At 42.6% G+C, this 13,441-nt stretch overlaps 1 protein-coding gene across 2 annotated transcripts in view; it reads right to left on the bottom strand.

Moving 5' to 3' along the window:
• The window catches only part of PTPN14 (protein tyrosine phosphatase non-receptor type 14), a 222,234-nt gene that overhangs the window by 126,820 nt on the left and 81,973 nt on the right, over positions 1-13,441 (bottom strand). For both annotated transcript variants that reach the window (XM_053604957.1, XM_053604956.1), the window contains exon 3: positions 12,749-13,076. In XM_053604957.1, the coding sequence (XP_053460932.1) occupies positions 12,749-12,922 (174 nt within the window). In that variant the 5' untranslated portion in view covers positions 12,923-13,076. The remainder of the gene's footprint in view (positions 1-12,748; positions 13,077-13,441) is intronic.

The following is a 13,441-nucleotide window of genomic DNA, read 5'->3' as shown; positions in this document are numbered from 1 at the left end:
GCTGTAGGAGAGACCCAAGAGCTAACAAATTCATTTTCCAAAGCTCTGCACCCTCCTAAGGCAGTTCATGAAGTTTAGCAGTTAAGAGAAGAGTATTTAGGTTCCTCGTTAAAAATAACAGGAGGGGTGGCGGCACCTAAAAAAAATAAAAATAAATAATAGGAGGGGAGAATAAATGGTTTAAGTTAAAAGTAGAGTCAAAGTTGTCACTAAAGAAATTATTTTCGCATACTTTCACTTTTTGTGTGTGTGTGTTTTTTTTCTATTTTTGGCCGGGGCTGGGTTTGAACCCACCACCTCCGGCATATGGGACCGGCGCCCTACTCCTTGAGCCACAGGTGCCGCCCCATACTTTCACTTTTTATTAGAATGCTTTATATTCACTATTACTATTAACAAGACCTTCCTTGCCTTTCTTAGAACAGTATTATTTAGTAGAAATATAAGGTGCGCCACATATTTAGTTTTCAATTTTCTAGTAGCTGACTTTAAAAAGAACCAAAAGGTGAAATTACTTTTAATAAATTTTATTTAAAATGTCATGTTCAAAGTATCACTTAAGCTGTAATCAATATAAAAATTACGAGATGGCCGGGTGCGGTGGCTCACACCTGTAATCCCAGCACTCTGGGAGGACGATGTGGGCAGATTGCTTGAGCTCATAAGTTGAAGACCAGCCTGAGGAAGAGGGAGATCTCATCTCTAGAAAAGCCAGGCGTTGTGGCAGGCACCTGTAGTCCTAGCTACTCAGGAGGTTGAGGCAAGAGAATCACTTGAGCCCAAGAGTTTGAGGTTGCTGTGAGCTATGATGCCACATCACTATACCCAAAGGTGAGTGAGACTCTGTCTCAAAAAAAAAGAAAAAAAAAGAGAGAGATTTAAACTTTTTTCATATTAAGACTTCAAAATCTGACGTGTGTTTTATACTTACCACACACCCCAGTTGAAACTAGTCACATTTCACGTGCTCAATAACTACATGTGGCTACCATAATCGGACAATACAATCTTAAATTAACAATAACTATCACACCGGTGCAGTGGCTCACGCATCTAATCCTGGCACTCTGGGAGGCCAAGGCGGGTAGATTGCCTGAGCTCAGGAATTCCAGACCAGCCTGAGCAAGAGTAAGACCCTGTCTCCAAAAATAGTCAGGTGTTGTGGGAGGCGCCTGTAGTCCCAGCTACTTGGGAGGCTGAGAATCACTTGAGCCCAAGAGTTTGAGGTTGCTGTGAGCTACAACATCACATCACTCTACCCAGGGTGACGAAGTAAGACTTTGTCTCAACAAACAAACAATGTCAGGGCAGAGGCTGGACAGCCTGAGCAGTGTCCTGTGAAGGAGGAAGCCACGCTGCATACGTCCTACATACCAACACTCTGGTACCTAACATGCCAACTTAGCAAAACTAACTCTGATTCCTCCCTTCAACTCACAGAAGTAGTTGCTATTACCAGCTACCTGATTATATAGCTAGTAAGTGGCAGAGCCAGGATTCAAACTTAGGTGGTTTGGTCCAAGCTCACACTCCTAGACACTAAATTCTGCTGCCTCTCCATGAACTTATTTTTAAATCATGAGAATTAATCATAAGGCAGCACTGTTTTAGCTATTTTTCTCCTAACCCAGATCAGTGATTTTCAAACTGAGATAGCACACCAGGTATCCAAACTCCTCTGTAAACAGAACAGCTCTGTTTTATTACATCGATGGTGCCATCTCAGATTTCATTTGGGGAAAAGGATTGATCCAAATATAACAATATTATCAGAATTCTGACTTTTTTTTTTATTGTTAAATCATAGCTGTGTACATTAGTGCAATCGCCTGTACCCATTCTAAGATGCACCATAGATGTGGCCCCACCCAATACCCTCCCTCCAGTAAAACCTCCCCCCTCCCTTCCCCTTCCTTGGCCCTTTCCCCATAGTCTTGTATAGTTGGGTTATAGTCTTCATGTGAAAGCTATAATTGAGCTTCATAGTAGGGCTGAGTACATTGGATACTTTTTCTTCCATTCCTGAGATACTTTGCTAAGAAGAATATGTTCCAGTTCCATCCATGTAAACATGAAAGAGGTAAAGTCTCCATCTTTCTTTAAGGCTGCATAGTATTCCATGGTATGCATGTACCACTATTTGCTAGTCCATTCGTGGGTCGATGGGCACTTGGGCTTCTTCCATGACTTAGCAATTATGAATTGGGCTGCAATAAACATTCTGGTACAGATGTCTTTGTTATATTGTGATTTTTGGTCTTCTGGGTATAAACCTAGTAAAGGAATTATAGGATCGAATGGCAGGTCTACTTTTAGGTCTCTAAGTATTCTCCAAACATCCTTCCAGAAGGAACGTATTAGTGGGCATTCCCACCAGCAGTGTAGAAGTGTGCCCTTTCCTCCACATCCACGCCAACATTTCTGGTTTTGAGATTTTGTTATGTGGGCTACTCTTACTGGGGTTAGGTGATATCTCAAAGTAGTTTTGATTTGCATTTCTCTGATGATTAAGGATGATGAGCTTTTTTTCATGTGTTTGTAGATCTTGCGTCGGTCTTCTTTAGAGAAGTTTCTCTTCAAGTCCCTTGCCCACCCTGAGATGGGCTCACGTGTTCTTTTCTTGTTAATACGTTTGAGTTCTCTGTGGATTCTGGTTATTAGACCTTTATCGGAGGTATAACCTGCAAATATTTTCTCCCATTCTGAGAGCTGTCTGCTTGCTTTACTCACTATGTTCTTGGCTGTGCAGAAGCTTTCTAGTTTGATCAGGTCCCACTAGTGTATGTTTGATACTGCTTCAATTGCCTGGGGAGTCCTCCTCATAAAATATTCACCCAGGCCAATTCCTTCAGGAGTTTTCCCTGCACTTTCCTCAAGTATTTTTATAGTTTCATGTCTTAAGTTTAAATCTTTTATCCAGTGAGAGTCTATCTTAGTTAATGGTGAAAGGTGTGGGTCCAGTTTCAATCTTCTACAGGTTGCCAGCCAGTTTACCCAGCTCCATTTGTTAAATAGGGAATCTTTTCCCCACTGAATGTTTTTAATTGGCTTGTCAAAGATCAAATAACGGTAAGTAGCTGGATCCATCTCTTGGTTCTCTATTCTGTTCCAGACATATACTTCTCTGCTTTTGTGCCAGTACCATGCTGTTTTGATCACTATGGCTTTATAGTACAGTCTCAGGTCTGGTACCGTGATTCCTCCTGTTTGTTTTTATTGCTCAGTAATGTTTTGGCTATTCAAGGTTTTCTCTGATTCCATGTAAAACGAAGTATTATTTTTTCAAATCTTTAAAGTATGACAATGGAGGTTTAATAGGAATTGCATTAAAATTATATACTGCTTTGGGCAGTATGGACATGTTAACAATGTTGATTCTTCCCAGCCATGAGCATGGGATGTTTTTCCATCTGTTAACATCTTTGGCTATTTCTTTTCTTAGAGTTTCATAGTTCTCTTTGTAGAGATCTTTCACGTCCTTTGTTAGAGAAACTCCCAAATATTTCATCTTCTTTGGCACTACTGTGAAAGGAATAGAGTCCTTGACTGTTTGTTCGGCTTGGTTATTGTTGGTATATATTAAGGCTACAGATTTATGGGTGTTGATTTTGTAGCCTGAGACATTGCTATATTCCTTGATCACTTCTAAAAGTTTTGTAGTGTTTTCCAGATATACGATCATATCATTTGCGAAGAGTGAAAGTCTGATCTCTTCTGACCCTATGTGGATACCCTTGATCACCTTTTCTTCCCTAATTGCAATGGCTAAAACTTCCATTATAATGTTAAAGAGCAATGGAGACAATGGGCATCCTTGCCTGGTTCCTGATCTAAGTGGAAAGGATTTCAATTTAACTCCATTCAATACGATATTGGCTGTGGGTTTGCTGTAGATGGCCTCTATTAGTTTAAGAAAAGTCCCTCTATACCAATTTTCTTAAGTGCTCTCATCATGAAGGGATGCTGGATATTATCGAAAGCTTTTTCTGCATCAATTGAAAGAATCGTATGGTCTTTATTTTTAAGTTTGTTTATGTGTTGAATTACATTTATAGATTTACGTATATTGAACCAGCCTTGAGACCCTGGGATAAATCCAACTTGGTCATGGTGTATAATTTTTTTGATGTGTTGTTGGATTCTGTTTGTTAGGATCTTATTGAGTATTTTAGCATCTATATTCTTTAGTGATATTGGTCTATAATTTTCTTTTCTTGTTGGGTCTTTCCTTGCTTTGGGGATCAAGGTGATGTTTGCTTCATAGAATGTGCTGGGTAATATTCCTTCTTTTTCTATATTTTGGAAGAGGTTTAGTAGTATAGGTACTACTTCTTCTTTAAATGTTTGGTAGAATTCTGACGTAAAGCCATCTGGTCCTGGGCTTTTCTTTTTAGGGAGATTTTGTATAGTTGATGCTATTTCAGAACTTGATATAGGCCTGTTCAACATTTCCACTTTGTTCTGGTTAAGTCTTGGTAGGTGGAGTGCTTCCAGGTATTGGTCGATCTCTTTCAGATTTTCATATTTGTGAGAGTAGAGTTTCGTGTAGTATTCGTTAAGGATTTTTTGAATTTCTGAGGGGTCTGTTGTTATTTCATCGTTACATTTCTGATTGATGAAATTAGAGATTTTACTCTTTTTTTCCTGGTAAGGTTGGCCAAAGGTTTATCTATTTTATTGATCTTTTCAAAAAAACAGCTTTTCGATGTATTGATCTGTTGTATAATTCTTTTGTTTTCAATTCCATTTAATTCTGCTCTGATTTTGGTTATTTCTTTTCTTCTGCTGCGTTTGAGGTTGGTGTTCTTCTTTCTCCAGTTGCTTGAGATGTTCCATTAAGTTATTGACTTCCTCTCTTTCCATTTTCTTGAGGAAGGCTTGCAGTGCTATAAATTTCCCTCTTAGGACTGCCTTTGCAGTATCCCAGAGGTTCTGGTAATTCGTGTCTTTTGTTGTTTTGTTCCAAAAATATGGTGATTTCCTTCTTAATCTTGTCTATAACCCATGTATCCTTCAGCATAAGGTTGCTTAGCTTCCATGTTTTTGTATGGGTATGCAGGTTCCTGTTGTTATTTAGTTCAACTTTTATTACATGATGGTCTGAGAAGATGCAAGGAATAATTTCTATTTTTTTAAATTTGCTGAGGTTAGATTTGTGGCCTAGGATGTCATTGATTTTGGAGTATGTTCCATGGGCTGATGAGAAGAATGCATATTCAGTTCTGTTGGGATGAAATGTTCTGTAGATGTCTGTTAAGTCCAGATGTTGAATGGTTGAGTTTAAATCTAAAATTTCTTTCCTTAGCTTCTTTTTGGAGGATCTATCCAGGACTGCCAAAGGGGTGTTAAAATCTCCAACTACTATAAGTGGAGGAAATCAAGTTGCTCATGTCTGTTAGAGTTTCTTTTATAAATTTAGGTGCGTTGTGGTTGGGTGCATAAATATTAATAATTGAGATCTCATCATATTGAGTATTACCTTTAACAAATATGAAGTGTCCATCCTTATCCTTAATTATTTTGGTTGGTTTAAAGCCTATTGTGTCTGTGAACAGGATTGCAACGCCTGCTTTTTTCTGCTTCCATTTGCCTGGAATATAGATGACCATCCCTTCACCTTGAGTCTATATCTGTCTTTTAATGTAAGATGCGATTCTTGGATGCAGCAGATATCTGGCTTGAGTTTTTGTATCCAGTCAGCCAACCTGTGCCTCTTCAGAGGACAATTTAAACCATTCACATTAATTGAGAGTATTAATTAAGCCTTTCGAGAGTCCAGTGGACATTTTTAATCCTTTTGTGACTGTGGAAGTTGGAATTTGATCAAAAATTTTTTGGGTGGGTTTACTTTTGTGGTGGAGAATTATGCTGGTCTTTATGGAGGATAGGTCTAAGAATATCCTGGAGAGCTGGTTGAGTTGTGGCAAATTTCTTGAACATGTGAATGTCGTTGAAGTATTTAATTTCTCCATCATAAATGAAGCTCAGTTTAGCTGGGTACAGGATCCTGGGTTGAAAGTTATTTTGTTTTAGGAGATTAAATGTCGATGACCATCCTCTTCTAGCTTGGTTTCAGCAGAGGTTTCAGCAGAGAGATCTGCAGTTATTCTGATATTCTTCCCCTTGTAGGTAATGGTTTTCTTTCATCTGGCAGCTTTCAGAATTTTCTCCTTCATATTAACTTTAGTGAAATGGATTATGATGTGTCTGGGGGATGTCTTCTTTGGGTTGAGTCGTGCTGGAGTTCTGAAACTGTCTGCTATCTGAATTTCGGAATCTCTTGGCATGTCTGGAAAGTTCTCCTTCATAATCTCATGGAGAAGAGACTCTGTGCCTTGTGAAGCACTTCGTCACTTTCGGAGATCCCTATAAGACGAATATTGGTTTTCTTCAAATTATCCGAGAGCTCTCTGAGAGAGTGCTCTGTTTTTGCTCTCCATTTCTCTTCTTCTTTGAGGGTTTGGGAGCGTTCGAAAGCTTTGTCTTCAATGTCAGAAATCCTTTCTTCTGCTTGCTCCATTCTGTTACTGAGGGATTCTACTGTGTTTCTCAGATCTTTGAGGGATGCAACTTCTTGTCTCAATGTGTCGAAATCTTTCGTCATTTGGTCTTTGAATCCGTTGAATTCTTGGGATAACTTTTGGAATTCTAATTCGATCTTATTTGCTATCCAGATCCTGAATTCAGTTTCTGACGTCATGAGATCTTGTGCTGTTTTTGCCCCATTGATCCTTGGGGGAGTTGATCTACTCTGATTATTCATATTGCCAGAGTTTTTGTGTTGATTTCGCCTCATGATTGTTTTTCACCGTTGCCTCTGGCTGTCCTCAGAGTTGGGGAGGTGTCTCTCCAAGATTAGACCCCAGCAGGATCACTCTATTGTTGCTGCATCTTTGTAGGGAGGGACCCTGTGTAGTTCGTCTGGGGCTGCTCTAGCTAGGGAGTTCTGGTTGTGGAAGCAGCTCCGGTTTGTGACACAGCCGGATCCAGCAACAGAGCTGGGGGTGGTGCGCACGGTTCTGGGAGTGCCAGGAGCCCAGTGACTTTGGCACAGAGAGCCCAAGGCTCCAGCAGTCTCTGGCTAGGAGAAGACCTCTGCGCAGAGGCAGGGAGGGCTCCAAAGGGCATGCAGCTACCAGAGTCCCTGTCCAGATGAATGGGCTAGTGTGGAAGTTGGGAGGACACAGGAGGGAGGATGCGGGGTTGTGTGGCTCTCGCAGTTCCTGGTCAGGGAATGTGGAGGCCCAGTAGGTGCGGGTCACTGGTCGGGGGTCGCTGCACAGCTCTTATGGAGGTCTGGGCGGCGCCAAGCCCAGGAGTTTGAGGTTGCTATGAGCTGTGACGTCACGGCACTCTACCCAGGGCAACAGACCAAGGCTCCAGTGTGTCACAACCATCTCACTCTGCCCCTAAGGATTTAGGCTGTAAGGCAGCTCAGTCCCCGCCTTTAGGCTGCTCAGTCAGTAGGTTACTTTGGCCTGCCCAATCCTTGCTCTGAGACCCTGAGGGCTTGCTGGGGCAGTTCTTTCACAGTGGCTTCCTGCGCCCAGCTGAGTGGCTCAGTCTGGGGCCCCAGACAATGCCCAAAGTTCTCCACACTCCTGCTCAAGCTCTCCCCAAGGCAGTTCAACTGAGTGCCAAGTCCAAGTACACAGAAACAGTTCACAGGTAAGGCCTTTCCGGTTTGCAGTCTCACTGCTGCTTGCACTTACAGTTGCCGGCATGATTAGGTCGATCGAACACACGCAACCACTTGCCAGTTTTCCACTGTTTTTGTCCACCTCTTGGGGTCCAGAAGTCCCTTGCTGGCTCCCTGTATCCTCAAAGGGATGATTATAGGCAGATCCCACCGGCCAGAGATCCTGGAGTCTTGTCTCCCCAGACTCGCTGTTCCCAGTTGCAGGGAAGCTGTTACTCGGCCGCCATCTTTAATCTCTATCCAGAATTGTGACTTTCTAAGCCTTGTATATGCATCTCCCTTAAATGTCCTTTTTTATAATAGAGTTCCCAGCCTGAAACTCTTACCTAATTTTTTCCTAATCTTCAAAACAATTGAAAACAATTTTTTTCCTAAGGAGTTCATTTTATGATGTCTAGCTAGGATTACTGTTACATCCACTGGCATCTCTGTTCCACCCGTCCCTCACATCCGTCCCTGCTCCTTTATGCTCCTGGGTTTGTCCTACTATGCAAGGTGATCATGTCGTGGTCCTCCTAGAAGTCTTTCAATGACTTTCTCCATCACAGTGGTGTTTTACACACCAAACAATCCATAAAAATATTTACTAGAAAGATAAGATCATTGTGAAACACTTCATCGAACACTTTCTCTCTTTTATTATACAACTTACGAGAGTATTTCCCAAAACATTTTGCCACAATCCCTGTTCTCCCACTATACACTTCCGGGAACTTCAGTGTTATCAGCCTGCCTGGCTTTGAAATAGACTCACAATTTGCAGCCCAGTTGACTGCTGGCAGATCACCCTGATCTGTGGTCTCCCCACCTGTAAATGGGGACAGCAAGATTCGCTGCATCACAGACTTGTTCTGAGAATTAAGTGAGCTGATGTATGGAAACCGCCCGGCACAGCATACAGTACGTTAAAAGGCAGTGATTATGCTAATCATTTGCTGTGACCTATTTTAGAAACACTGCCCTATAGGACCCAGTGAAAACTCCCCAGCCAGACACACCAGACCATTCAAAAGCAGACTCCAGAGTTCCCTTCCACGTGCTTCTCCTCTCACCCCCTTTTTTGCCACGAGCCCCTCCACACACACAAACTGATCAGTGCACACTGAACTCTGTCCTTCGCTGAAAGTTCCATGTTCTTTCCTGTTTCTATATCCCAGCACGAGCTATTCCCTTTATTGCTAGTTTGCCTTATTCTCTAAACTCCAGGGTTTCTGGGAACAGAGACCCCATCATAGTCAGCTTCCCCAGGCTCGATGACGTTTGCTGATTGTATGATCCAAGCTGGGCTCTTCTGAATGCCATGTCAAATTGCAGCACATCAGTGCTTTTAAAATCGGCTTAATTCTCAAAAAGTCTACCATATAGATATGTCATTATACATCTGTCCAAACTTACAGAAGGTACACCATCAGGAGTGCACCCTAATGTAAACTCTGGACCTCGGGTGATGATGATTATAACAAACGTACCACAATGAAGAAGGATGATGACAGTGGGGGAAGCTGTGAGTGCATGGGGGAAGGAGGGTTTATGACAAGTCTCCAACCTTTCTCTCAATTTTGCTGTGAACCTAAAATTGCTATAAAAAAATCAAAGCCTTTCGTCTTGGCGCTCGTAGCACAGTGGTTACAGTGCCAGCCACATGCATGGAGGCTGGAGGGTTCGAACCCGGCCCGGGCCAGCTAAACACAACTACAACCAAAAAAATAGCCAGGCGCTGTGGCAGGTGCCTGTAGTCCCAGCTATCTGGGAGGCTGAGGCAAGAGAATCGCTGAAGCCCAAGAGTTTGAGGTGGCTGTGAGCTGTGACACCACGGCACTCTACCAAGGGCAACATAGTGAGATTCTGCCTCAAAAAAAAAAAAAAAAAAATTGGCTCAGTGCCTTGTAGCTCAGCAGCTAGGGTGCAACCACATACACTGGAGCTGGTGGGTTCGAATCAGCTGGGGCCTGCCAAAAAATGACAACTACAACGCAAAGAAAAAAAGCCAGGCATTGTGGTGGGTCCCTGAAGCCCCCACTTTTTGGGAAGCTGAGGCAAGAGAATCGCTTAAACCCAAGAATTTGAGGTTGATGTGAGCTGTAATGCCATGGCACTGTACCTAGGGTGACAGCTTAAGACTCTGTTTCAAAAAAAAAAAAAAAATCAAAGCCTTTAAAATAAAAAGAGAGTCTATTTCAAAATGTTCTAATACAACTAAATGGCAAAACAAATAATTAATATAAAAACAAAAAATTAATCAAAATTATCTTTGTAAAAAGTCTACCATATATATCCTTGCCTCAGACAAAGCTATTACAAAATTTAGGGTAGACCTAAACTATTTCTAATGACAAAGCCAAATATCCACTATAATCTGTTTTTCAAGCCTTGATAAGGACTAAACATTGTGTTGTATTTTAGATTAGTTCTCACCTTCTCCTCAAGTACACTCCTCCCACTTCTATGGGAGTTCCTTCTACGTTTGGGTTCTTTGAGGTATGTATGTGCAAATGAAGAGCAAAGTAATTAGATCACTCTATTTTATTCTTTAATTCAGGAGTATCTACAGGATTGATTCACAAAAAGGCATAGCTTCAATGTTATCTGTCATAGGATGAAAGCATAAAATTCCAAAACATGAAATATACTCTAATGTGAATATACCCATTTAGGGCAAATAAAGTCAGACCAAATGTAAACTCTACCTTCCTAGTGAAATGTCAATCACAGCACAATACACACATGATGCGAGAGTCTGGACCACACTGCTTTATCCTTTGTGATGATGTAGTTGTGGGATAATCCAGGGTTGACTTCTGCCCTCTCACCAAGAGAAATGATAGACTGTTGAAAGTAATTATCACCATCCACATCTCCAGCACCCCTTGCCTTCCACTGTGCATGCCAGCTCTACCCGGTGACTCGCAGGGTACCCTGTCAGCCCGTAAGAATGCTGGCTGCTCCTTCACATCATCAGTCTTTGAAAATCCAGCTCCCCACGCTAAAGATGACCTTGCCTTTTTTTCTACCTTCTGAACTCATATATATCCTTCAAGTTCTGATTCAAAAAGTAAAAGCTTTGTTCGTCTTTCATTGAGTCTTTCTCTCCTGCTGGTAAGGCTTGCAGTGTTCAGTGGGTCAGACTGCACACGGCACAAGTCTATAAGGAGAGCCACTGACTTTCAGGCCTGTCCCCACATTCTATTTTAGCACAGATCACATTCAATCCTAACTGTTCATTTAAAGGCTGGACTCTCTTACTGTTTTGTACATGTCTTGAAAACAAAATTGTACCTTATTTATCTTCATTTCACCAAGTCCAAATACAGGGTCTGGCAGAAGGTAGTTCCTCAATATTTTCCTTAATAAAAAGTCATTCTTGAAGACTCTCAAATATGAACAATTATAAAATAGCCACAGCACTATTCATTTTCCATTTATTTTAATAGTTATAGCAGCCCCATGAAGTAAACACCATTCTTCCCATTTCACAGCTTGGCAAACCGATGCCCAGAAAGATTCAGTAACTTTTCTAGTAACACCCAGCTAATAAAGTGACAGAATCACAATCTGAATTCAAGTTTAAGGCGCCAATGCCTGTGCTTGTAACTACCTAACCACTAGCTACACTGCCCCTCACTGCATATTTAGCTGCTCTAATTTGAGTGACTCAGAGACTTAGAAGTAAAACCACTGCATATCTTTATAAATGGTCTATAATTAAATTTTCCAAAGAATTTAGGTGAATCTCTTGCCCAATCTCAATCTACAGTGTTAAGGTTTTTCCTTTACATGCATGTATTTATGTGTATGTTTAATATGTGTACCCTAATATGCTACTAAGAAAAAGAGAGCTAGCTACCAATCAACAAGGTTGATTTGGTCACACAGTTGGTCTACCATATCAGCTACCAGCTACCATACCTGTTGTCCTGGACGGTCTCCTACACAGGAAAATAAACCGCAAAGGAAGACCTGATCACTGACAGGGAAGTATAAACGCAAAGAACAGCTGGGGACAGAAGAGCTTCAGGTGAAAGAGTCCCCCAGGGAAAGACAGCTAGCCTGTGGAAGACACAAGAGGAAAGGAAGACCCCCCCGGACCCCAAATCCTTTGTAACTCAGTGAAGAGAGGCCACAATCACGGCCAACAGTCACTGTCACCCTTCCTCTTGTCACCAGAGCTACTAGGCAATGCTGTCACTTGGCCCCTATAAGAGCCCACAGCTCAGGATGATTACAGGATATTTCCTCACCCTCAGGAACATCTGAACCTCAAGGGCTACAGTGATTCAGCAGTGGCAATCGCTCAACCATCCCCCGTCCCCCTTAGCCAGTATATCACATGGCTCTCAAGACACAAACGCTCAAGTGTAGATTTCTCACAAAAGTCTCTTGTCCCGACTGTCTATAGGACTGAAAGGAGCAGGGCTTGCTTCATAAACAGCACACTGGATGGCAGTCTCTTCTGAAGAGTAGTGATAGGCTGAGTCAACGGTCAGCCCTGGAGTTGCCTAAAAGCAGTCTCACAGGCAGTGCGAAGGACGCGGGGGCACCAGCAAGCTTACAAGGAACAAAACCCCTATTTTATAAGCTCTCACAGAAAGCCTTGTTGGTCATGCACACTTTAAATGCTTTTTGTCTTTTTCTTCTTTTTGAAGAGGAAAATATAGAAACAAACAAACAAAATAAAGTGGCTGCATCCATCTGTATGTGGGTGTTTTCTCCTTCACATGCAGCCAGAATGCCAAAATGCCAGCTACCCACTCAAGTGTTTTAAAGAGAGAAAATGACTTCGGTGGGGAGAGTCTCTTGTTTTCAAATCCGTCCCCTGCAAAAAACCCCTCTTCACTGGCTGAAGCAAAGTAGGTGCAAGCTAGGTAGTATCCTTCCTTCTTGTGACATTGGCTGAGATCCCCGATCCACTGAAGGTTAAGATCACACCCATGCTAAGAATAACATTGCTTAGGCCAAAAGACATGGCAGGTGCCAAGAAACAGATGGCTGGTTCCTCTGGTGAGCTCTGCCTTATGCACCCAACACACACACAACCACGCACACTCTTACCTCCCGCAACTCCAGCCTCTGGGCCACAGCCTCCAGACACTCCTGCCCCGTGCTTTCCACCGACAATGTGCACTCGATGACATTGCTGTCCAGCAAGCGGATACGAGTGACGAAGCAGTTCTTGCTCAGGACGTTGTAGCGCCGAGTCCGGCGGAGCTTCAGACCGAAAGGCATGGCTCTGTGGCCCTCGGACGCCGCCCTACTATCCTGGCGCACACGCCCCTGAGATGACCTTAGCAGTTTCGTGAGTGGATGACGACACTACCACCTGTGATCCTCCAGGTAGGGAAAAGGGTGTCCATGCCCAGAGCGGCCCTCCAGACGGCAGCTGCAAACAGAAAGGAAGGGCATGATTACGAGCTGGAAGGGGCACTGCAGACACATGTGTAGGAGGTAATGCTCACATGTGTGCACGCACAGCACACAGCCTCCTGACGGATGAACACGCCCATTCCAGAACCTGTGGCTCCTAAGTGTCTCGGTGGAGCCCATGAGGTAACCTGATCTTAGAGGGGTGATGGCATAAAAGCCACTTTACGACTGAAGAAATGAAGGTTCAGAGAGATTGAAAAACTCATTTATAGATGCACAATGTAAACAACAGATCCACAACTCAAACTAATATCTATGCAACTTTAATTCACGAGTTTTTTTCACTACAGTTCTAACTGCTCAAGGAAATACTAGCAGAAT

The sequence above is a fragment of the Nycticebus coucang genome, chromosome 10 (assembly GCF_027406575.1).
Source record: "Nycticebus coucang isolate mNycCou1 chromosome 10, mNycCou1.pri, whole genome shotgun sequence".
NCBI classification, from domain to species: domain Eukaryota; kingdom Metazoa; phylum Chordata; class Mammalia; order Primates; family Lorisidae; genus Nycticebus; species Nycticebus coucang.
Note: the sequence above shows the minus strand (reverse complement) of the source record. Positions and strands in the feature narration are given on the sequence as shown.